This window comes from Curcuma longa, chromosome 14 (genome assembly GCF_044706935.1).
Source record: "Curcuma longa cultivar G26 ecotype Majalengka, Jawa Barat chromosome 14, ITB_CL_G26_1.1, whole genome shotgun sequence".
Taxonomy (NCBI): domain Eukaryota; kingdom Viridiplantae; phylum Streptophyta; class Magnoliopsida; order Zingiberales; family Zingiberaceae; genus Curcuma; species Curcuma longa.
Window position 1 is genome coordinate 7,687,388 of NC_133874.1, and position 22,978 is coordinate 7,710,365.

Sequence of the window (22,978 nt, forward strand, 5' to 3'; positions counted from 1 at the left end):
ATATATATATATATATATAAACCATTCAATTCAATCTTGCCTCACTTGACCTATTCCGTCTAACTCAAATCACTTAACTCACTCAGTTTGTCTAATACATGTTATACATGTAGTCCATTTTTTGCTCAGTATAATTAAGAAATAGTACTTCCATAAAAACTAGCACTCATATTTTTTATAGTCAAATAAAAATACTTATTAGAAGTAAAATAATTGCTCTTGTGAACTGATTGCACCAAAAAGTGTTCATAAAATTTTTTGACTTGTTTTGAGGATGAAGAAGCATGAAGTCTACTAGATGTTAGCATATAAGCAATACATGAACACCCTGAAGCATCAAACAGCAGCATCCTACTACAATTATTTACATAAATTGCATCCAGGAAAAACTCACATTGGAACGAGTGGGAAAATAAGATGAAAGGGGGAAAAAACTAAACAGGGAAAAAAAATCATGTTTTATCTATGTACTTGGCTCTTCTTTTACTCGTAATTTTCCATTGCCCATCTCTTTGCAAGCTTCTTGCCAAACATTCAGCTACTTGCATGTTTGATGAACTGTGATCTTCCTAATTAACCCGCTCAACTCCTTTTCTGCTATTTTTCTGAGCCAAAAAACAAAAAAAATCGCCAAGTATGGAAGGAAGTGTGGTCATCTCTGTTTATAGAACTTTATCCTTAGGCATCACCAAAATTTTCTCCTCTACACAAAAAGGCACAAACCCAAAAAACAATCAATGACAGTTTGAATAAACCATAGTAACCCTTGAATTCTTAAAATAGCATAAAAGTTAAATATTTAAATTCAATTTGAAGAAAAGAACACCGTGTTTCAATAAATCATACTGAGACTTAAATTCGTAGAGATTGAATAACAGATAAATATTTAAATTCAATTGGTAGAAAAGGACACCATGTTTCAATATCTGAATGGCTAATTACAACTTTTTCCAGGTACATGAACTGTAAGATCTAATGTTAAAGATCTCTATTTGAGATCCTTGATACGAGATTGACAATATATTTAGGAGCAGCAAATCGACTTGAGTCTAAATATGCTTGAGCAAAGATTTCAGAAAATAATACTTAGCATAGTAATTGACCAAAATCACAGTACCTGGTGCATCAAAATTCACAAAGTTTGATGATGTGTTTGGTTCACATGAATAACTATTTTATTGATTATGAATTTTAGAATAAGTATTTCTATTGCGATTCTAAAAATGAGCTCAGAATACTAATTGCCATTAGAATTGTGGTTTTCAATTTATAAGAGTGGCTATTCCTTATTCTAATAACAATTATTCCTTATCTCATCCATTATTAAACATATTATTACATTATTCAACCGTTCAAAGTATACATATCAAGAACAAGAAAAGTGAATCAAAGAGGCTAGTCATATGCCCTGAGGAAGCTAGTTAGAACAATGAATAGGATGAGTAAGATGTACCAATCAAGATAGAGGGACAAAATAGGCTACTTGGTCGAACGCATCAGATGAGCCAATCGACTCAATGATGCCGGAATGGTTGACCGCCCTCTATAAAACGGGTTAGTAAGGCAGCACAAATTAATCAAGTTGGGCAGGCCTAGTGGACTAAATAGTAGCGGTTGGTGGAGTTAGGTAGACCAATTGGCTGAGTCAATGGACCAAACAAGTTAAATGTGTCAGTGGAATAAGGAGGCTAACTAGGTCTGTTAGACCCACCAAATTGGACGAGTCAATCAATTGGACCAATAGGAAAAGAAAATTGAGTGACTAAATGCATCAGTTCGGTCAAGAGGGCAGTCAAGTTGCCTCCGGGGCATAGTTGAGTTAGTTACGACGAGGTAGACTTGCTGAAGTGGGCAAGGGTCGAATATCGACGAAACCAAGGCAATGCCCTCCCCCATCGTAGCCAACTGCAGCTTCTCGATTTACCTCCTCACAGATAATCGTGGGACCAATCGTGTGGGGCCGCTGGGATAGCAGATTCCACCTTTTACTGAAGGAGGGCAGTCAAGCTAGATAGCTTGGTCACATTGGGAGTGTGGTCCAATTGGTCGATTGGGCATATTGGACAAGGTAGATAAGTTAGACCCAATTGATTGAGTAGATTGTGTGAGCTATATGAATTGAACAAATATTTCATGTATAAAATATATAAATGTTTTGGTGAAAATTATTCCTTGTCTGTTATTATTAGTATTCTTACGAATAAAATATAAAAACAATCATTTTATATCTATTCCATGCCATGAACTAAATTAATGAATACTTTTACTATCTTATTGTTTTCCCTAATTTCATTCCATAGGAATAGTTATTTTATTCCTAGTGTATTGTAATTTGTGAACCAGACTGACCAAGAGAGTTAGAAGGACCTAAACTCGGGAGTGGTGATTTAATTTTGCCTAACATATCAAGGTAATTCTTGCTTACTCTCTCGAGCAATCCTTAGCCTGCTCAAAAACCACTTAACATTATAAATTGTAAGCATCAAACATTTATTTAGATGCAAAGTATGCAAATCAGAATTCAAAACACTAACTGATTAACTAATTTGCCTGTTTCCTTTTCCAACTGAAGCTACTAAATATAACCAGTACATAAATTCAAAAGGAAATTCTGTTTCAGCAGTTAACAAATAAGAGCAATAAACAACTGAAAAGATTAGTGCTTTTCCGCTAATCAAATGTAATCATGGATGAGGGAAATTATGGTCTACAAATATGAAATCATTTTGCTGGACATACCCTAACAGTAGTATCATTTAGAGCTTCTAAAGATGTTTCAATCTCCAATTGCTTCGTCACAGTTGCTTGCAATACCTGAACGAGGAACTTAGATCAAATTCTGGGACCAAGATGTGGAAAAAAGAGAATGATACACAACAACTTCGAATAGGCATGGTTAATATATCCAACTATCCAAGCATTGTATTACCTTGTTTGTCTTGTGAAGATCTGACTCAACATTTTTTATCCTATTCATTGAATCCAGGATTGCTTGCTCTTTCTCCTGTGGAATTTCTGCAGGTTTTCTGCTAAGTTCATTAAGCAATGACTCAAGCTTATCAAGACGTTGGATACATGGAGCGACATCATCTTCCTTGGCAGATTCTAAGTTTGAATGTTTATCAGGTATCAAGCTCAGTCTATCTGATGGGTGAATGCTGCACAGTCTCTGTTCTGTTCTAGACTGAAAGACACCAAGGAAGGACAATACTTTTACCAACAAAGTGATCAATGCTCTACCAAAAGTTTGCAATTTTCCTCTTGGCTCATTTTCAGTGGCATTGTGCCCCTCAAAGGACAAGTTGCCTGAAACATCAAATAAAGATAAAAATTTCACCAAATTACCTGGTAGTCATAATTTCCTTGTTATTGCTTCAAGAATAATATAGCTTTGTGATCTGCAAGCAGTAAACTAGATAATAAAGGAAATGAATGGTTGTACATTGTACAAGTGTTTATGTATGGATACTTCTGTGATTGTAGAATTCTGCAGATTTGTCATTCAAGAGTCTCAGGTTTTGGGAAAAACTAATATGATGGTCATTTTGGTCTAGTGCAGGTTTACATGACAATTTAAGTGGTATATGATCTTTCTCTCTTTGTGAAAAAAGAATTTAAGAACCAAAAAATTTAGTTACTAAGGAAAAGGCATTTAGATCATCCATACTACCTAATGAATGTGAAGTTCTTGCAGGAAAAGAATGGCTATCATCCTTTACTTCATCAGAGAAGTTCACTGCAGATATTGGCATTTTACCACCAGATGGTTCAGGTACAACATGGTTAGTACAGCCATAGAAAGACATAGAATCTGTTGCTCTGACCTGTCAAGACAATGAAGACAAGAAGATGCACTAAGATTTAGTAGTAGTACCATTGTTGAAAGACCTTACCTATTACAAAAATGGCACACACAAATATCAATTAAAAAATGATGATGATGAAGAAGGCGACTCAAATAGAATCAGATTTTTGTAGGATCAGATTGTAAAAAAATGATGGCACGCACAATTTCAATTTGGGCAGGATCCTCTATTTTGTAGGAGACAGATTTTTTCTATAGTATGATAATTGATTGTTACAATATTATTCAAATCATCACGAAGCATTTCCCAAATGCATACACAACCAAAAAAAACACATTGGAATTAGTATTAGTTAAGTGTTTATTAGTCAGATGCATCAAACTCACATCTTCATGCACCAGAGCTGAATGAATATGTTCAGGAGTCATTGATATGACTGGAGAATCAAGATAGTCTACCTCAGATCCTGATTCGCCAATTGTACCTCTGTTACTTCTCTGCTATTCGAAGGACCGGAAATCAGTTTAGTGACAACAAAAAAGGGAGATGTACATATACATCAAAAACATGACGAAAGTTACAAATTCAATATTTTGCCTTTGGTGGATGTCGCCTGGAATAAGACGCATTGATCTGTTGGCCATGTCCATGCCTGATTTCACTAATACATGATGTTCCAATGCAATTTACAATCTACAAAGAACAATGAGCGATAGATCTCTCAGTTGAAGAAAATATTAGTCTAATGGGACAGTTTGTCAGTAAATAGAACATGATATAATGCAGCAAGTAACAAGATGGAGCAACCTACTTTCATTATAATTGGATCATTCCAGGGTCCTTTATTAGACCTGAGGCATCCCCCCTGAGTGTAGCAAGTACATGTGCCACCAAGAAAATCAGGCAATTGACTGTAAGAAAAAAAAAATCTACATGAGTCTGGTAAGTCGAGTAATGGTCATGGGTATGATAAAAACATCCAACGCCAAAGAACTCAAAGCCTACCAACCTTGAATCAACTGCTTCAAGAAGCTTACTCTGGTACTTTGCGCCAAGAACCTACATAAGAAAATTTACCACAGATGTCATGCAGAATAGAACAAATATGACTACATGACACAATGAACTAATTCTTCAGAAGAATTTAGCCTACATGTATCTTTGAAGTTGTTTTGGAATCGAGGAATCCTTTTACAGTGTTCCACAGAAGTTTAAATCCATGCCCAGCATTTATCACAAACATTTGATGAAGTGTCTGCACAAACTTAAACATGTGAACCTTCCTCCTAGAAGAAGATGCAGAGAAAAATTTATCCTACCTCAGGATAGTATTCGCTGTCTATCTTGTTCATGTTAAGCAACAAATCCCTTGCTGTTTTGCTGAAATTCTTCAATCCCTGTAATCAACAATACACCAGATAGTTAAAAAAATCACACTCGGAAGGCAAAGAAATGGCCCAAATCAATTTAGATAAAAATGAAACTGAGGGGCAATTAACAGTGATTGATATAGCACGAAATTGAATAAAAGTATAATTAATCTTTTACATTTTGTCCAAAAGGGATTGTTATTTGTTAAATACAAGAATAATGAAGAAAAAATACTTAAAGAAATATTTCTAAAGAACTATACAGAGAAAGCTCATAGGAAGAAAAGATAGAAACATACTACACCCTGTACATCCAATATTGTTGTCGTTGAGCCAATATATCTTTTGGCAGCTATAGAACATGCAGGAAATTTCTCATTCAGGGTTCTCTCAAACTCCTGCACATGATATTTCAAGTAGCGCTCCAGTGTAGTTATGCACATAAGCTTGTCAGGCTCAACACTCCCAAGCCTCTCAATATAGACAGGTCTTCCCTCCTTGTCAACTCCATGATACCCCTGAGGATAGTAGTGCAAGACATCCTCCAGCTCTTCAAAATTGAAATCCTTCAATTGATCAAGAAATTATGTGTGATCAACATGCCAAACATTGTTTGAAAAAGAACTGACTTCCGTACATCAAAAGAATTCTTCTAATATAGATAATAATGCAAATGTCTCTAGCTTAGTTTTTTTTTCTGGCCCAGACAGTTCCCATTTCTATTTTTTTTATAAAAATAATGTGAATATCTTAGATAATGAAATTGTCATTAACATTAATGATATCCATTACATGTTGCATCCACATATTACAGTAGTAAAAGCAAGCCATGAATACAGACTATTTGAACTCAATTACCTGGATGGTCATAGGTATACTCCTATAGGTAATTAGGTTTTGTTACACTCCTCAAAAATGATAAAAATATTATAGGGGGGCATAAACAGAATACCTATACATTTTGAAGTAATAAAGAAGGTAATACTGATGCTCTCTTTTGATAGTCACAATTCTTAGGGGGCATGTAAAGCTACACCATGATTAGTGAATAATACATTACCTCCAGAATCGAGTCTGTTCCAAATTGTTTTCTCCATTGAAGCATCTCGTCCCACATCAGTATTGCTTTCTCAAAATCAAATTTCCTGGCTTTAAGGAATCTAGAGGCACATGCAAAAAAAACTTTGATAAAGTTTTTTATGGATTAATGTGATCATAATATCAAATATTACGTCCTCCACAATTACAACATGCCACAACAAGACTGATCATGTCCCAAGTGATCAAACTATTAGGAACAGATGACCTAACCTGAGCAATGTATGGTAATTATCATGCTTATCAGGTAACAGATTTTTGGCAATGAGTTCTTGCCGGAATGCTTGGACTGCTTGCTCCTCTTCAGCATCTCTCACATCCTCAATTGAAAATGAAGGAACTCTGAAATCAACTTTCTTCTTACTCCGCTTCTTCAGGGAATAAGTAAGTTTAGTGGAAGCGTGTAATGCTTTTTTCCTTAAAGATCCTATTTTTGTTCTCCTCAGCTCATCTTCAGAGTTTTCCATGTCAGGTATTCTTTCTTTTCTCTGATCAAAACAAATAGATCCCTCAGGACATGCTGCAAGGAAGACAAGTACACTATTTAAAAAGCCCATCCATGTTGTCGTATTAAGAGTCCTTAAACTACCCACCTAACCTTTGCTTCTGAGTCATCAATGAACAACCTTTTCAGTGTACGAGCTTCAGAAGTATTGAACTGCAATTTATGTTATTTATGTTTCTGGTTAGAATCAACGAAAAGGTCCATAATGACGACATATTAAGAAAAAAGAACTATAAAGGAAATGTAATGCGATAGAGGAAGAAAGACACAGAGAACTCTTCAAACATCAGATAAAAATCATCAAAAATCATAATTAAAAAACATCTTTTAGTAAATCATCTCAACAAAATAGATCCACGTCGAATCTAGAGATGCATCGCGACGCCGAAGCAAAAATTACCTCGCCGACAGCTCCAACATCGCAAGATCCAGTCGCATGGATACCGAGGTTCGTATCGACAAAGGTACCCGACAACTGCATTCATCCATCAGTTACCAAAATCATCAAAATAAACTCCTTTCTTTAATCTTTCCGTTGATAAATCACCATAGCCCTCAATCGAAGATCCATCTGAACTAGAAAGCGATCCTCAAAAACCAATACTCGAAAGCCGTCCAAAACCCGATGTCAAATGAATAAATGAACCCTACTACCTTTCACTTCTAATCCCAACGAGCAGGAACAAATTTTTTATCGAAAGAATTCAATTTGCCGCAACGCCGAGAGGAACACCGACACGTACCTCTTCCGGATCAGGAGCACTAGAGGAAGAGGAAGAAACACCAATAGCCTAAAGCTCCAGGCAGGCTGAACTGAAGGATCGCGAGAACAACGGAGAAGAGAGATCGTCGCGTGGAGAAGCAAGAGTTTGATTACAGCATCGACTCCTTTTTGGTTTTAACATTTGCCGTGAGATCATATCGCCATACTAACTTGATAGACGCATAGAACCTTTTATGCGGATAAATGTGAAGTGAGCCTTCACAGTATGTATGTATCCATTTTACTCCTCGGTATTTAATACAATCACAGATCTCATTCATTTTATAGTTTTATTTCCATGAAGCGTTTTTATATCTTTTTTTCCATTCCCTGAAACATCTATTGGAGGGCTAATCATATGTGATTTAAAATATAATCCTTTTCTTGTTTTAAATAAAATTAAAAAATAACAGTGTGTAATTTAATAAATAAATGAATATCACAAATTAGATATTCTTACCAAATAAAATATTTTTAAAAAATAGTTTAATTAATTTTAAATGTCATAAAATTATCTTTTAAAATATAATTAATTTATATTATTTCATATAGTTTTATATTGGCTTATATAAAACAACCATTTAAAACAAAATTAAATATAGTTTGACTTCTAATTTTTATTCATTATATCATTTTTTTTGTACCATAAACTTCAAGCTGCTTTAATTTTAGGTTGATTAAGTTATGCCAAAGTGTGAGAGATTATTAGTCTCATCGTTTAGTAAAATAATATATATATTAGAAAACATTAGTGTAAACGATAATGAATACTGGAATATCCAACAAGGGATGTAAACTAATTACATGAGTTTTTCTTGTGATAGAATAAATTGAATAATTTATTCTGGATTTGATTTCATCTTCAACATTCTTGTTTTTTCTTCTTCTTTCATTTAGGATTTATTACACACTTGCTCGTTATCAAGAAAACTGTTTTGGTAGTCAGCAGATATTATTATTATTTAAAAAAAATCAATTTAGTAAAGCAGTGTAAAATAAGAGGAACAATTTACCTGCTAACATATATATTTTACGTGATTTAGATTGTTTTATTATAATTTTCGAATGTATTTTAGAAACAAATAAAAGGAAAACAAAGAGAAACAAACTAAGTACCTTTCTCTGATAAAATAAACATATCTATCTTTTAAAGGTGTTTATATTGATTTCTTCAAATTAGCTAAACTACCATAATAATTCAAGGAAGATAATTCAAGCGTATGAAATACTAAAATAAAATGAATATTTACTCATTGTATAATAATCTTTTAATTCTTTCAAATTATTGACTCAAAAGTAATGAAAAAAAACTTATTTATAATACGGAGGTAGAAAACTTTCTTACCTAAGAAGAGAAATATCTGAGCCATTAGAGTTGGATCGGACGGTCTTCGTTGTAGATTCCCGAAGACAAAGGAACATATAATAATGGGAGTTGAAGCAGAAGAGCAGCAGGAATATTGTCAGCACAAGCAGTAGCACTTTTTTATTTATTACTCCAATAATTTCGTTTTAAATGTAAGACGCTCATTGGTTCCTAAGTCATGTCATAGGGAAGAGCGAACGTAGAGATTGATAGATCGTGATCCAACACCAGCATTCATTAAATTGTTTCTTTAAGATATTTTAGATATCAGAATTCTTTTTATTGTCAGTCCATTGATAAATAAAACTGGACGGAGACAGTTCAAGCGAAATTGAATTGATAAACTCATCGAGCAAATTTTTGACCTGGCTCTAATAGAAAAATCAAGTTCTAAATGTTAGCTACAATACAAGAAACCTCACCAGCTGACCTTGTTAAAAGTGACCAGCCAACCACCCTGTTAAAAAGAGATGTGGGCAGTATTTATCATTTTTGATATCCCAATATAAATGTATATACTGCTGAAACCGAATATTTATATAAACATTGTTATTATTTTTGTTGTTGTTAAAAGAAATATATAAAGCTGCTGCTGTTGGGTAGTTCATTTACTAAATAAGCAGAGGAAGACAGCAATAAATTGGGAAGAGGACCATTCTTCTGCATTCCACCAGATTTGGTGTCTCCAGAAAGAACAAAAGTAATGTGATGATTTATCGGTAAAAGAATTTCTGCAAAGGAAATAAAATGTGGAATTTATCGTCTTCCTCAGTGGAGTTTGGAAATATATGGGTTGGCAGAAAGGGTAGAGAATCTAAGAATGTCGTTGATATAATATGGAATTTCAGTTTTTTTTTTGTTTGTAAAAAAAAAAATCAGATTATGTGATGAGATTTCGCTGTCGATTGTTTCGTGAGGTCGCTGTCGTCGATCGATCTGTGAGACCTTTTTTTATTCTGATATAAAAGAAGCTTTTGTAGGTTTAGATGCTCTGCTTTCTGCTCTGTTTTGCGATCTGGAATCAAGACATTCTGATGGGGACGTGACCGTCGACAAACTACTTCTATGAAATGTCCATCCATCACTGCTACCGTAACCATTAATAATAAAGAAAATAATACGATTACCATAAAGTGAGTATAGAAAAAATGTGATTACCACCAAAATAGCTTGAATGCATGTCAGGAAGAGATATATATAAAATAAATAAATATATTTAAAAATTACAAATTAAAAATAATTTACTAGAGGTGAATTTTTATTTTATTGTTTTGTTGCAAGAGAGAGAGAGAGAGAGAGAGAGAGAGAGAGAGTTCATTGTGGATGGAGGAGCTCTTTTGACTTCAGGATCAATGGCAGTAATGACGGGGGGGGGGTGGGTCTATTGATTCTATTCAATTAAATGTCAGAACCATAAGTAGATCGATGTTTTAATTGACTCTAACATTATTTATTTTAGAGAATTGTGATGGTAAAGGAATCATTTAATTTATCATATATGCCAAGGTGAATCTCAGTAATGGCTTTGAGAATTGAGCTTTATTTTAAGAATAAGATTCTCGAAATGCAATTGACATCGATATAATTAACACGGATAATAACAACACTAATTTTCAAAAAATTGCGCAAGAAAAAAAAACTTGATATGCTAACCTACATTAACAATGGAAATTCAAGGTCAGAGATGGAGGGATGCAAACATGCTAACCTAAAAGACAGGCTTATATGTTGGTCGCTCATTCAATCGCGCGTCGTCTTTCCATCGCCCCTGAACCTGTCTCCTTCTGCCATATCAAGTAAACAAATTTTCAGACCGTTTGGTTAATTTGATCGTCTTTCCATCGCCCCTGAACCTTTCCTTCTGCCATCTCAAGTAAACAAATTTTCAGACCGTTTGGTTAATTTGATCGTCTTTCCATCGCCCCTGAACCTTTCCTTCTGCCATCTCAAGTAATTAAACAAATTTTCAGACCGTTTGGTTAATTTGATCCTCTTCTACTCCCTCCATCTGTCCCTCAGCCTCAGGGAAACGAATGTTGGTCGAGGCATGCATATAAAACCTTTCTTTGGATTGCTAATTAATAAATGAACGCAGCAAAAGTACGTACACTGAATCCTTTCAGAAGGTGACAACCCACAGTTCTTAAATATGTTGGGATAAAGTGAGAGATACAAAAAAACACAAGGTACACCGCACCGCGAGGTACCTATATAGTGCCTTAAAGCAAATGGCCATGCCCACTGCGCCATTAAGGCGAAGTCTTTTCCCTACTCGTACTGTAAAAGCTCTTGTAGATGGAATACAAGAGACATGCCACAGCTTATTATTAATTATATGCAATTAACCAACACGAGTAAAGGAAAGTAGCAAGAGCCAAGAGTCATCGATCGAGGAACTTCGCAGAGATGGAATATTGGTTGGTCTTAAACCGAGAAACAAAGTCACTGTGATTCTTATTTACTGAGGAGTAAGGAAGATGGAAGAACATAACAGCTAGCTAGCCTCTAACCCATGGCATATTTCTGGGTCCAAGATCTTGCAGTTGATTCATACTTGGCTCTATCGGTCTTGTAAATGTGAGCGATCTCTGGAACCAATGGATCGTCAGGATTCGAGCATATCGCAATATATAATATACCTGAAATTAATTTGAATTTGGATGGACAATGACTTGTAAGATCTTTTTTCCTTTAGCATGCTGATCCACCTTCAGATTTTCTGGCTGAACCTATTGTATTGCTTCAGTTTTATTGGATATCTATGAAGAGACACAATCGAAGATGCTTAATTTGTTGAAACATGAAATATATATATATATTGAAAATTAATTGGGAAAATTTTTAATTTCTTCCCAAAGTTAGGCTTTAGGATGAAGGATGAAATAGAAAAGGCCGAGAAACAATTTTTATGAGTACATTTAAAATTCAATTCAAGTCCAAATTGATACAATTAATTTAGCATAACTTTCTAATTCTTTTGGGAAAAATTTTATGCTTGTTTTAATAACTTTCATATTTCATTAATTATCCACTAATCTGCAATTGAAAACCACAGTTATTTTTTGCCGTATCATAGTTTACAAATATACTTATAATCGTCTGCTTTTATAAAAATGATAATTTGTTAATTATAAATAGTAGTTGATATAATTCGAGCCAATTTTAACCCTATAATTAAATATTATCAACAAGTTAATAACCACCTAGTTATAATTAATTTTAAAATTAGTTTTTTTATATGAATTAGATGTATATGATTAGTTATTCAATTATTATTATTATTATTATCATCATCATCATCCATAGGCCTGTTAATTATTCACCTAATTTTTCTACTAATCTTTTTGTTGTCACTTATATATTCTATTTGAAATATCAAATAGTTATGTGGATAATTTTTTTTACCCACACCACTGGAATGTTAGTAATCTCTGATACAAAGTCCTGAAAAGAGAAGTGAAGATTTTATAACAGATTATATTTAAAGAGTTAAAAAAAAAAGAATGTAAATTACAATACTATATGGAATCTAAACCAACATACACGCAATTAATGAATACATTGGAACACAACATTTACGGTGTCGCAGGCATAACATTTTCCTAATCAAGATATACCTTTTTATATATAAAAAAATTAAAAAAAAATCGTGATACATCATAAAATCCCGTACATTGTTCTCTTAATCGCATGCATCAGAATAACCACTGTGAATTGTGACTTTTAGAGGCCATTCCATGCAGCAAGAACCTCCTTAAACACCTCACCTATAAGTTCTCTATCAGCGTTCTGCATAAAGACATTGATGTCTTCAGTAATCTCGTAGAGTTTTCCAAACTTCACCAGGTATCTCAAGCAGCTGCTCTTCAGCTTTGGTAAGTGGTGGAGATGGGCAACTTGGAGCCTCTCAAGCACATTGCCAGTATCAATGTCATCTGCGAGGCTTTCTTCGCACACTTCCTTTAGGTCAGATATATCGTACTTGTCAGCGGCTCGTAGGAGGGCAACACGATGAACTAGGAATTCATCGGACCTAAAGTTACCATAAATGTAGTTGAGGAAGGCCTGGCAAGCGGTGAAAGACATGTCGGAGATGTCGATAATTGAAAGTTCTTTCTCTTTTAAGTCGTGAGAAAACATGCTGCGGAAAACAGGAGACCTTGTGGCCAGGACAGCTCTGTGTGCGCCAATACTTCCATCAATGAGATTATCAGTGACATTGATCCTGATATCTGTGTGGACACCCTCAGTTAGCATCCTACTAAATGAATTGAGAGTCGCAGCACCTCTGTTCTTATTAGCCTGCTGATCGGTCCAGATGGAGGTAGTCTCATCACCCTACAAGAAAACAAATTTAGGAAATTAAATGATAAATGTTTCAGAGAGTACCATTTTGCAGGTTCTTTTGCAAAATTCAGTAATAATATATTTCCTTGCCACTAACAATTATATGTTCTTCCTCTTAATCATTCATGGATTTATAGAAGTATCTTATCAGCACATAACAGAATCTGCTTACTGATGGAGTTAAAATCTTCAGATCAAGGAATTCAAGGTCGATGATGAACCTGCCAGTAAGCAAGGTATCTATAGCCCACACAAAGTCATTATTGTTCCTCAGCTGCTTGTCAGAAATTGCTGCACATAGAAAGAAAGCATAAAAAAATATTTTTTTCCCCTAAGGTTACTTATCCTCTTTTACTAGCATAATGTAATATCCAATTTAGAAGCAGTATACTCTTCATTATTGAACCACAACCAATAGATATACGTTAGAGATGTTAGCATCTATCTTGAAATAAGATGATCTAAGCAGAAATTCTTTATCTTTTGCTAGGTAACAAAATGAATCTCCAATTTGAAAAATTCAGACCTGGATGGATGAGGGTTTGGCGGTTTGGTGTCAATGGAAAGACAATCTTGATGTTGAAGGAAGCAATAGGTGGGTTTTCTCTTGTTAAGCTAGAATTCTCAGGGTATAGTTTGACATAAAGTTGCTTGCTCTTCTCAATTGCGAGATACCTGTTTCTCATAATCAAAGTATGGAATTGGATGGTTAGATTTAGTAAATTTACAGTAAAAATGAATAGAAATTGCAAGCCAGGAATAAGGAATAGTATTTTGCTGTGTGTACAAATGAAGTTCATTGGTTATCAAATAAATTCAGAATTATTGGAAATAATAGACTCATACTCCAATGCAAGCACAATTCACAAGGAACAGAACAAAACAATAAGATGAAGATAGAGAGACATTCAACAATAACAAAATTTGAACTTTGATATCCAATCAAGAAGAGACCTTTTGTAAAATAAGTCTTAGATCGAGTTCAGTTGAATGACGGAGTTGACCTGGGATTTCAATACAAGTTAGACGGATGAGGAACAACAAGATGAAGATAGAGACATTCTGCAATAACAAAATTTGAACTTTGATATCCAATCAAGGAGAAACCTCTAGCAAAAGTGTTAGATTGAATAAAAAAAAAATCTTGTGTGCACAGATGAAGTTTATCGGTTATATGTAACTCATAAAAACTCTAGTTAGAAAAAAAACTAGACTTATACCATGATGCAACCGCAAGCATAAAACTACGGAAATGCAAGCATAATTAAGTAGGAACGAAATGAAGATAGAGATGTGAACATGGATATCCAATCAAGGAGAGACTTTTAGCAAAATAAGTCAAAGATCGACTTCAATTAAGAGACGAATAGGTTGATCAGGGATCTCGATACTAGTTGGACAGATGAGAATAAAGGGATGTCATCGATACCAGTTCCAGAGGCCAATTTTGAAGAGGTCGGACCTGCGATAGGAGTAAGAGGACAGGGCATCGATCCTCCATTGGGCGAGCCGAGACGTGGTCTCCACCCGGTACGCACAATCACTCATCCTCGCCGGTGCCTCCGTGATTTCTGCTGTTGCGGCCTCATCGTCGCATCGGGAAATTCCGCCGCTGCTCCGTCTTCTGCTCTTCCTCCTCCCTGCCTTCTCCGAACGCCTCTTCTCATGAACGTGGCCGTTCCCTTGCAACACCGTTCTTGTCACAACCTAGAAATAGGCAAAGAGCGCAACGAAACTAGGGATCGCTTTCGGGTAATCCAGCAAAGGCAATTGCTTCTCCGCCATTGAAGAAGCATCGGCAAAGAGAGGGAGGGCGGGGAAAGCAAGTCTTTTATTCACATCCCAAATTCTAAGCCCCAAAAATATCTCTATTATTAAAAAAAAAAAACAGTAAAAAACAATTAAAATTATCCAAGATTCTAAAATACAAAAGTATTAAATTTAATATCCCACTTACAAACTTTTATGGGCGATACATGACGGAAGTACTTCTTCAGTTCTTCTGCAATATGAATGCCTCTCCCATTGTCGACACATCCTTCTCCGAGCCCGAAGGCTCATCTCTTGATCACCGTCATCGGCTATTCTTTGGATTGAATCCTCTTTTCCGTGCAATGAACAATGTGGTCTTCCTCGGCGAGGGTTCTCCAAGGGGTACTTTTCATCGCCAAAGAATTTTATATAATTTAATAAAAAAATGAACTATTTTATCTCTTTTAGCCACTCGCAGTTTGCGAATCAAGTTAGGAGTTCGCTGTGAAGTCTGATGTCAGTTGAATTACAGGAGTTACTATGACAGTCGACGTCCAAATTTATGAATCTGTAAATATGAATCTTAATCCTTGCTCAAGGACGATATAAAAATCGAGTAACTAACTTCAAATAACTACGAAAAGAACAACTTAATGCAGATGATGATGACATCAACACGAGACTTCAGCAAAAATAAAACAGTGGAAGTAAAATTCCAAGTTGACATTAGGAAGACACAACTGACGAAAACACCAAAAACTGCTATTGATTCGTAGACTACTAAAGGCAAATAGATTGTGAATGAACTGCCAACTAGCAAAATCAAGAAACACTACTACTAGCACTCCAAACTCCAGCAAATAACAAACTCCAGCAAACAAGCAGAGCATCAAAAAGCTTAGTCAACCTCCTCCATCTTGCTCTCCTCAGCATCACCTTCCTCGAGGACAGGCATTTCAGTGTCTTCCACCTTGTCATCCTCGTCGATGCTGAGACCTAGCTTGAGCATGCGATGGATCCTGTTGCCAAAAGTGTTAGGATCATCGAGGCTGAAACCAGAAGTGAGTAGAGCAGTCTCAAAGAGTAACAGTGTCAAGTCCTTAACAGACTTGTCGTTCTTGTCAGCATCTGCTCGTTTCCTCAACTCTTCCATGATTGGATTCTCTGGGTTGATCTCCATGGTCTTCTTGCTCGACATGTAACCAGACATGGAGGAGTCCCTCAGAGCTTGTGCCTTCATTATCCTCTCCATGTTTGCAGTCCATCCATATTCACCAGTGACTAGGCAACAGGGTGAGTCCACAACACGATCAGAGACAACTACTTTTTCAACCTTGTCACCCAGCACTTCCTTGATGACCTTGCAGAGCCCTTCAAATTTCTCCTTTAGATCTTCCTTTTTCTTCTTCTCGTCCTCACTCTCATCCAGCTTCAGTCCCTCCTTTGTCGCAGACACCAGCTTCTTGCCTTCAAAGTCCTTCAGCTGGCCAACTGCATACTCATCAATTGCATCAACCATGAACAGAACCTCGTAGCCCTTCTTCTTCAGCTTTTCAAGGAAAGGAGAGTTCTCCACAGCCTTTTTGCTCTCGCCAGTGATATAGTAGATATCATTCTGGCCCTCCTTCATTCTTGTAACATAGTCCTTGAGGCTTGTCAACTCATCACCACTCTTGGTGGAGTGGAACCTCAACAATTCAGCAATCTTAGATCTGTTCTGAGAGTCTTCATGAATACCAAGCTTGAGATTCTTTGAGAATGACTCGTAGAACTTATTGTAATCCTCCTTATTCTCAGCAATTTCAAAAAAGAGCTCGATACATTTCTTAACCAGGTTCTTGCGGATAACCTTGAGGATCTTGTTCTGCTGGAGAGTCTCTCTTGAGATGTTGAGGGGAAGGTCCTCAGAGTCTACAATTCCTTTGATAAAGCTCAAGTACTCAGGAATCAATTCCTCACAGTTGTCCATGATGAAAACACGACGAACATAAAGCTTGATATTGTTGAGCTTCTTCCTCGTATCAAAGAGATCAAACGGAGCCCTTTTAGGCACAAACAGAACTGCCTTGAACTCAAGTTGGCCTTCAACCGAGAAGTGTTTCACAGCCAAATGCTCCTCCCAGTCATTGGTGAGACTCTTGTAGAAAGCAGCATACTCTTCCTTTGTGATCTCTTCAGGCTTCCTCATCCAGATAGGCTTCTGCTTGTTGACCAATGACCATTCATGGGAAACCTCCTTGATCTTCTTCTTTTTCTTCTCTTTCTCTTCCTTCTCCTCATCAACATCTTCCACCTTGCCTTCCTCAGTGTCTTTCTTTTCTTCTTCATCCTCGTCATCTGAGATTTCTTTCTCTGTGGTTTTCTCAGTCCACAGGGAGATGGGGTAGCTGATGAACTCAGAGTGCTTCTTGATTAAGTCTTTGAGGCGTCGTTCCTCAAGATATTCCAACTATAATAATGCATACTAAGTTAGCAATCAGTATCTTCAACTATCTTATTTTTCAAGCATGAAAGATCAAATAATGAAACTCAAATGAATAGGCAAAGTGCAAATTACATCTCCAACACAGTTGCTATAATAGCTAATAGTCTGCAGAAATCACATTTTTATATATTGGGATAATCTACAACTACAAACAACAGCCTAACAAACAAAGAGAACTACGTTAACAACATCAGTGTCATCAATATATTTGCTAAAATATTAATGCGCCAAACAATGATATATATTTAATAACACATGACGATGCAAAGAGATCTGCAGAGAAAAATAAACCAAATACATTTTTTCAGACTAATTTGCTATATGGAAGATTTCTACTTCCACAATAAACACCCATCTCCAACTCCAATATCATATCATAAGTAATTTCTCTATGCTTCCATGATGACATATAACCTAATTTAGTACCCTTCTTTGAATTCATTTTCACAAGTTCTATGATTCCAAATAAACCATTCGTTGACAGCTTGTTCCAAAATTGATGGAATAAAAATCTTAAACTATTTTCAAAAGGAAACCATATATGCTCTTTGTTAAACAAAAGATACAAATAATATCAAATCAATAATAGGAAGAGTTACTTTTCTCTTAATTCATGAGAAAATACCTTTGTCATGCAATAACAAATATATATACACTTCATAACTCACAATAAATTAATTTTTAATTCTAATTTTCACACATATCCAAAACAAAATCAAAGAAAATGAATGGAAAGCGGATAAATTCTTAACTGATAAAATAATGAGAAATTGGAATATATACACAGCAGAAACTGAATCTATATATGCATTAAACTATTCAAATAATTCTGTACTTTTCTTCTCAGGCTTGGCGTAATAAAACGTTCATGTAACGACAAGCCAAAAAATGCTTCAGTCATTTAAGTCTGTACCTGATCCTCCTTGAGGAAAAGAGTTATCTTTGTTCCTCTTCCGAGGTTCTCCCCTGAGATATCCCGGGTAACCGTAAAGGAACCCCCTGCCTGCGACTCCCAAACGTACTGCTCGTCATCGTTGTGCTTTGTGGTGACAACGACCCTCTCAGCCACCAGATATGCAGAATAGAACCCCACTCCAAATTGACCGATCATGCTGACATCAGCCCCCGCAGCGAGAGCCTCCATGAACTCCTTTGTTCCCGACCGAGCAATTGTACCAAGATTGTTGACAAGATCGGACTTCGTCATGCCGATACCGCTATCGATGATAGACAAGGTGTTGGTTGCCTTGTCTGGAACGATATGGATAAAGAGCTCAGGCTGAGCATCGAGCTTGCTCTTGTCCGTGAGGCTCTCGAACCGAATCTTGTCCAAGGCCTTCATTACAAAACATAGCGGAAATTAAAAAACTCTTTTATAGTCAAAAAAAAATTCTGTGTTGATGAACGAGATTATGTAGAACGAGAACTCACATCAGAAGAGTTGCTTATGAGCTCGCGAAGGAAGATCTCTTTGTTGGAATAGAAGGTATTGATGATGAGACTGAGAAGCTGGTTGATCTCCGCCTGAAAAGCAAAGGTCTCTGTCTCGGCCGCCATGGCAGAATCCGAAGGGAGAATGCGATCTAATTCGAAGATGCAGTCGGCGTTAACACTGCGTGCGAGATTAAAGACTAGGGTTGAAAGAAGAGGAAGAATATATAACGGAGAGAATCCTAACGCGCTTCTAGATTTTTCTATTGACCCAAACTACCAGATCAAATCCGATAAGGATTCTAGATGTTTCTATGATAATTAAAATACTTTCCATACCTTGTCTAATTTATTGGAAATAATTATCTATAAATAAAAATAAAAAGGAATAAACATTTTACAATGTTATTTAATTATATAATTAATTTGATGGACAAAAGTTAGTATTGAAATTGTAGAGAAATATGAGGGGAAAAAACCGGTATAAAACCTACTTTTATTATATTATCTTGTTTAATTAAGCGAAAAAAAAATCACCTTGATGTCTTCCTTTTTTTCTTTTTTCTTATCTTTGGTGGGAAATTAAACCGGGCCTTTTGCTACGGTTTAGGTTTCGGACTCCGGCGGCGGCTGGCGAGTGCTTCCTCCTCCCGCCATGACGTCCGTACGCTCTGCCTTGTCGACCGCCCTTCCTCCTATCCGTGCGGCGGTGTCTCGTATGAAGCAGGAGATGGTGCGGCGGGAGCTGGAGAACTGCCACCTCCTCGCCGGGATCTGGTGCCACGGCCTTACGGTGCGCCAGCTACAGGCCCTTCGTGGATCACTTCCTCCCACCGCTAAGCTCATCGTCGCTAAGAATACGCTAGTGGAGAAGGCCATCGCCGGCACCAGGTGGGAGCCCCTCCAGCCCTGCGCCAAGGGGATGAACGCCTGGCTCTTTGTTCATTCCGACGAGATCCCTCCCTCTCTCAAGCCCTGCCGCGATTTCCAACGGGATTTTAAGCTCGCCCTCAATGACTTCACCGGCGCCGTCTTCGAGGGCCGCCTCTACGGGCCTGACGACTTTCAGGTCCTCGAGACGATGCCCACGCGGATGGAGTCGTACGCCTATTTTCTTGGTTGCTTGCAGACTCCTGCTGTCTCCCTATTGAGCGTATTGGAGTGGCCGGAGAAGGATTCTGACCAAGCCGCTGCATTAGGCACTTCTGAGAAATAGAAACTAGATATTTGCAGTATGCAATCCCTTATCTCATCCCATTTCTTTTACATGGCTTTTGTTATAATCCTTTGATTGCTTTTTTAGTTTCTAATCCTTTTCTAGAAGAGTATTCAGCACTATAAGAGCAACGTGAACTTGCATAATTTACAATTAGGACCTCCTCCTCCATGAACTAGCAGCCTAATGTGTTTCTACAAGTCAAGGGTAACAAGTTGCTTATGTATCTATTCTCTTGATGATCAATGAAACAGTCAATTGATATGAAATTAAAGAGAAGATAAACTAACTTCTATATGTATTATCAAATAATAAAACAAGTTTTATTGTAGGTAAATTGTGAATCAAATATGAGTCACAACATTGGGTATTGGCTATAGATTTCAAATTAGATTGCAATTAAGAGTGAGTTGCTAAAGGAAAGATATTATGCACGTGCTTTCTTGCTTGTATAGTGGATTATGCTAAAGAAATGGAACTTTGATACTAGCAGCCTAATGTCTTTCTGCAAATGAAAAGTAATAGCTTGATTTTCTTTGCTGCGTGAGTGGTTCTTCTATCTTATCAATTTACAGTCGCTGAATTATACAATGGATGTGAAAATAAAGAGGACAATTTAAGTTCAACATATTATGACAAATGACATTAACTCCCCTATAGGTTGATTGTGAATTAAACTGAATTGTAATGGAGAGTGAGTTGGTAATGGAAATAAATATATTATGCATGCCTTCTTGTTTGCATAGTAAGTTATGCTTGGAGAAAAATGCCACGTAAATTGAATTTTTCTGAATTATTTCAATTCTATGCGGACTTATTATTAACTTATCATAACAAAATGAAACAAGCCTTGCCATAGTTAAATTGTGAATCTTACATGAGCCAGATTACTGGGGCTGGCTATATATTTTAGACTAAATTGTAATGAAGAGCGAGTTGGTATATTGTACATGTGCATTTAGTAATCATGTTTACAGTTTTCAGTAGTTTTGATGCTTCGTTTCACTGTTGAAGTGATGTTTTTGGTTGTTTTCTTATGGGTTTAGGGCTGTCTCTTCTCATGCTCTGGTTCTAATTTTTTTGATTATTCCTTCATTCTCTACACTAAAATTTAGTTTTGTGGTATGCAGATTTGATTTATTTTTTTGCCCAACTGAGAATGAATCGAGTTCCTTACATGAACATATCCCAAGCAAAGATTTGGTGTGCTAGTTTTGATAAACTTGATAGATTTTAAAAATTCTGGGTTGTATTAAGTAGAAACATTTTTTGTGCTTTTATGTTTCAGGGTCCTTAGCTCATCCTCATAATTATAATAAATTTTTACATATCTGATGCCCAATGTGATGTTCAAGCTTGGGCCATATCGCATGTCCATGGTCGCCAATCCAATGAATATTCTTTAGGTTGTGTACCATAATGCTTGGGCTTCGGCCGGAACTTCTCCCTACGCCCTGCCCTACGGCACTCATCCATGGTTCAATCAATTCCTAGGAGGAACTTACCCAGTTGCCCAAGCCAGCACTTGGAGGCGGTTTCTATTGATGGAAACGAGTGCAATTGAGAGAGACCGTGAAAGGCATGGGACCAACCCAACTAATAGGCGTGATCGTAGTCAATAACCAATAATTTACAACCAGATAATATATGCCCGCCCTTAAACACCTTGTTGACCTCTCGTTGTGTAATTTCATCATCATACATATAATTATCTATTTAATAACAGTATTAAAATGTTCTATATCAAAATCACTCTTCTGCCTAGAGTGAGTGAAATAAATACATTATATTGATGGCATATCTTCAAAAATGTTGTCAGGTATATATCATGTGTTTTGAGTGACCACTGATTAGGTGGACCATTTTTGTTTTGTTTAGAATATTTTGTCATGAAAATAAATCTGCACTGCCGTTAAACAATGCACGCATCTCCATTTTGATAATTCATTTTGGAGGATAAATGAATTATAAAAAATAGTTATCTTATTTTATATATATATATATTTTTTTTTTCCTTCCCCGGAAGTGATGGACAATTAGAGAACATTGAAAAAGTATAAAGAACGAATTCTATTCTTTCATTTCTGGGCATATTTTTTAACGGTCCACTTAAATTTCGTTTTATTTTCCCAAAAATCAAATACTCTGCTTTATTTTTTTATTTCAAACCGGATACATCACCTGTTGTCTATTTATTTCTTATAAATACATATATAAATCATAAATTCAAGAGTACATAATAATTAAAAATTAAAAACGATTCATATATAATAAAGTATCATATATAAATACACCTCTAATATCATATATGAATCTACGCATTCCTGTAAATCCTCTGACAATTTATAACGCACTTTCCATGCAAGATGAATCAAAGAAGACAAAATACGATGCCTAGTCTTCGTCAGTAGTTATTTATAGTACTGCTCATAAACTCGAAGCATTTGTCGATAGATAGACATTGTTTAGCCCATGTGAAATCAATTTCTGATCTTCCTTCATAAATGGACGTCTAAAGAATAAATCCTCCTGCGTCTTTGGCACCTATTTAGAAAAGTACATTGACAATCTTTCAGATAGTCTTATCTGTCTCCAATTGGAAGATGTCTTTATGCCAACATCTAAATCGTAACTGTATACTAAGCTAAATGTAAGACTTTCATAGCGTCCGCACTTAAGATTTCTTAGGGTAGGTCTACTTGAAGAAATCATAGGTCTTAGCTACTCTAACATCCTGCTTAAACTAATATGCCATCCTCTACGTAGCATCCATGATCTAATAGTCGATATGATGGATATGCAGTAACAACTTAATTAGTGGAAAATCCGAGTGCGCCGC

The 22,978-nt window shown here is 36.1% G+C and overlaps 4 protein-coding genes across 8 annotated transcripts; 1 reads left to right on the forward strand and 3 right to left on the reverse strand.

Annotated features, from left to right (window-relative positions):
• Nucleotides 1-243: 243 nt before the first annotated feature.
• On the reverse strand, nucleotides 244-7,681 carry LOC141844740 (phosphatidylinositol/phosphatidylcholine transfer protein SFH13-like). Of its 4 annotated transcripts, none has more exons than XM_074732734.1 (15): nucleotides 7,523-7,681; nucleotides 6,873-6,932; nucleotides 6,488-6,794; nucleotides 6,237-6,336; nucleotides 5,476-5,742; nucleotides 5,126-5,203; nucleotides 4,960-5,061; nucleotides 4,816-4,865; nucleotides 4,618-4,717; nucleotides 4,404-4,499; nucleotides 4,193-4,306; nucleotides 3,671-3,824; nucleotides 2,930-3,306; nucleotides 2,740-2,814; nucleotides 244-703 (listed from the first exon to the last, which is right to left on the reverse strand). In XM_074732734.1, the coding sequence occupies exons 3-15, from the start codon at nucleotides 6,739-6,741 to the stop codon at nucleotides 686-688; spliced, it is 1,785 nt and encodes a 594-aa protein (XP_074588835.1). In that variant the 5' UTR covers nucleotides 6,742-6,794; nucleotides 6,873-6,932; nucleotides 7,523-7,681; the 3' UTR covers nucleotides 244-685. The 4 variants fall into 4 exon arrangements, with proteins under 4 accessions (XP_074588835.1, XP_074588834.1, XP_074588833.1 ...); XM_074732733.1 differs by having other exon boundaries at nucleotides 4,193-4,303; nucleotides 6,868-6,932; XM_074732732.1 differs by having other exon boundaries at nucleotides 6,868-6,932.
• A 4,757-nt stretch (nucleotides 7,682-12,438) lies between these two features.
• On the reverse strand, nucleotides 12,439-15,039 carry LOC141844742 (BTB/POZ domain-containing protein At1g55760-like). Of its 2 annotated transcripts, none has more exons than XM_074732737.1 (4): nucleotides 14,718-15,039; nucleotides 13,782-13,930; nucleotides 13,428-13,546; nucleotides 12,439-13,246 (listed from the first exon to the last, which is right to left on the reverse strand). In XM_074732737.1, exons 1-4 carry the CDS (start codon nucleotides 14,801-14,803, stop codon nucleotides 12,632-12,634), a joined length of 969 nt encoding a protein of 322 aa, XP_074588838.1. In that variant the 5' UTR covers nucleotides 14,804-15,039; the 3' UTR covers nucleotides 12,439-12,631. The 2 variants fall into 2 exon arrangements, with proteins under 2 accessions (XP_074588838.1, XP_074588837.1); XM_074732736.1 differs by having other exon boundaries at nucleotides 14,685-15,039.
• A 651-nt stretch (nucleotides 15,040-15,690) lies between these two features.
• On the reverse strand, nucleotides 15,691-19,116 carry LOC141845421 (heat shock protein 81-1). The gene is made up of 3 exons (XM_074733479.1): nucleotides 18,924-19,116; nucleotides 18,406-18,828; nucleotides 15,691-17,456 (listed from the first exon to the last, which is right to left on the reverse strand). The coding sequence occupies exons 1-3, from the start codon at nucleotides 19,047-19,049 to the stop codon at nucleotides 15,906-15,908; spliced, it is 2,100 nt and encodes a 699-aa protein (XP_074589580.1). The 5' UTR covers nucleotides 19,050-19,116; the 3' UTR covers nucleotides 15,691-15,905.
• Nucleotides 19,117-19,521: 405 nt separating this feature from the next.
• On the forward strand, nucleotides 19,522-21,438 carry LOC141845424 (large ribosomal subunit protein uL10c-like). The gene is made up of 2 exons (XM_074733481.1): nucleotides 19,522-20,155; nucleotides 21,270-21,438. Exon 1 carries the CDS (start codon nucleotides 19,579-19,581, stop codon nucleotides 20,137-20,139), a length of 561 nt encoding a protein of 186 aa, XP_074589582.1. The 5' UTR covers nucleotides 19,522-19,578; the 3' UTR covers nucleotides 20,140-20,155; nucleotides 21,270-21,438.
• The last annotated feature ends 1,540 nt before the right edge of the window (nucleotides 21,439-22,978 follow it).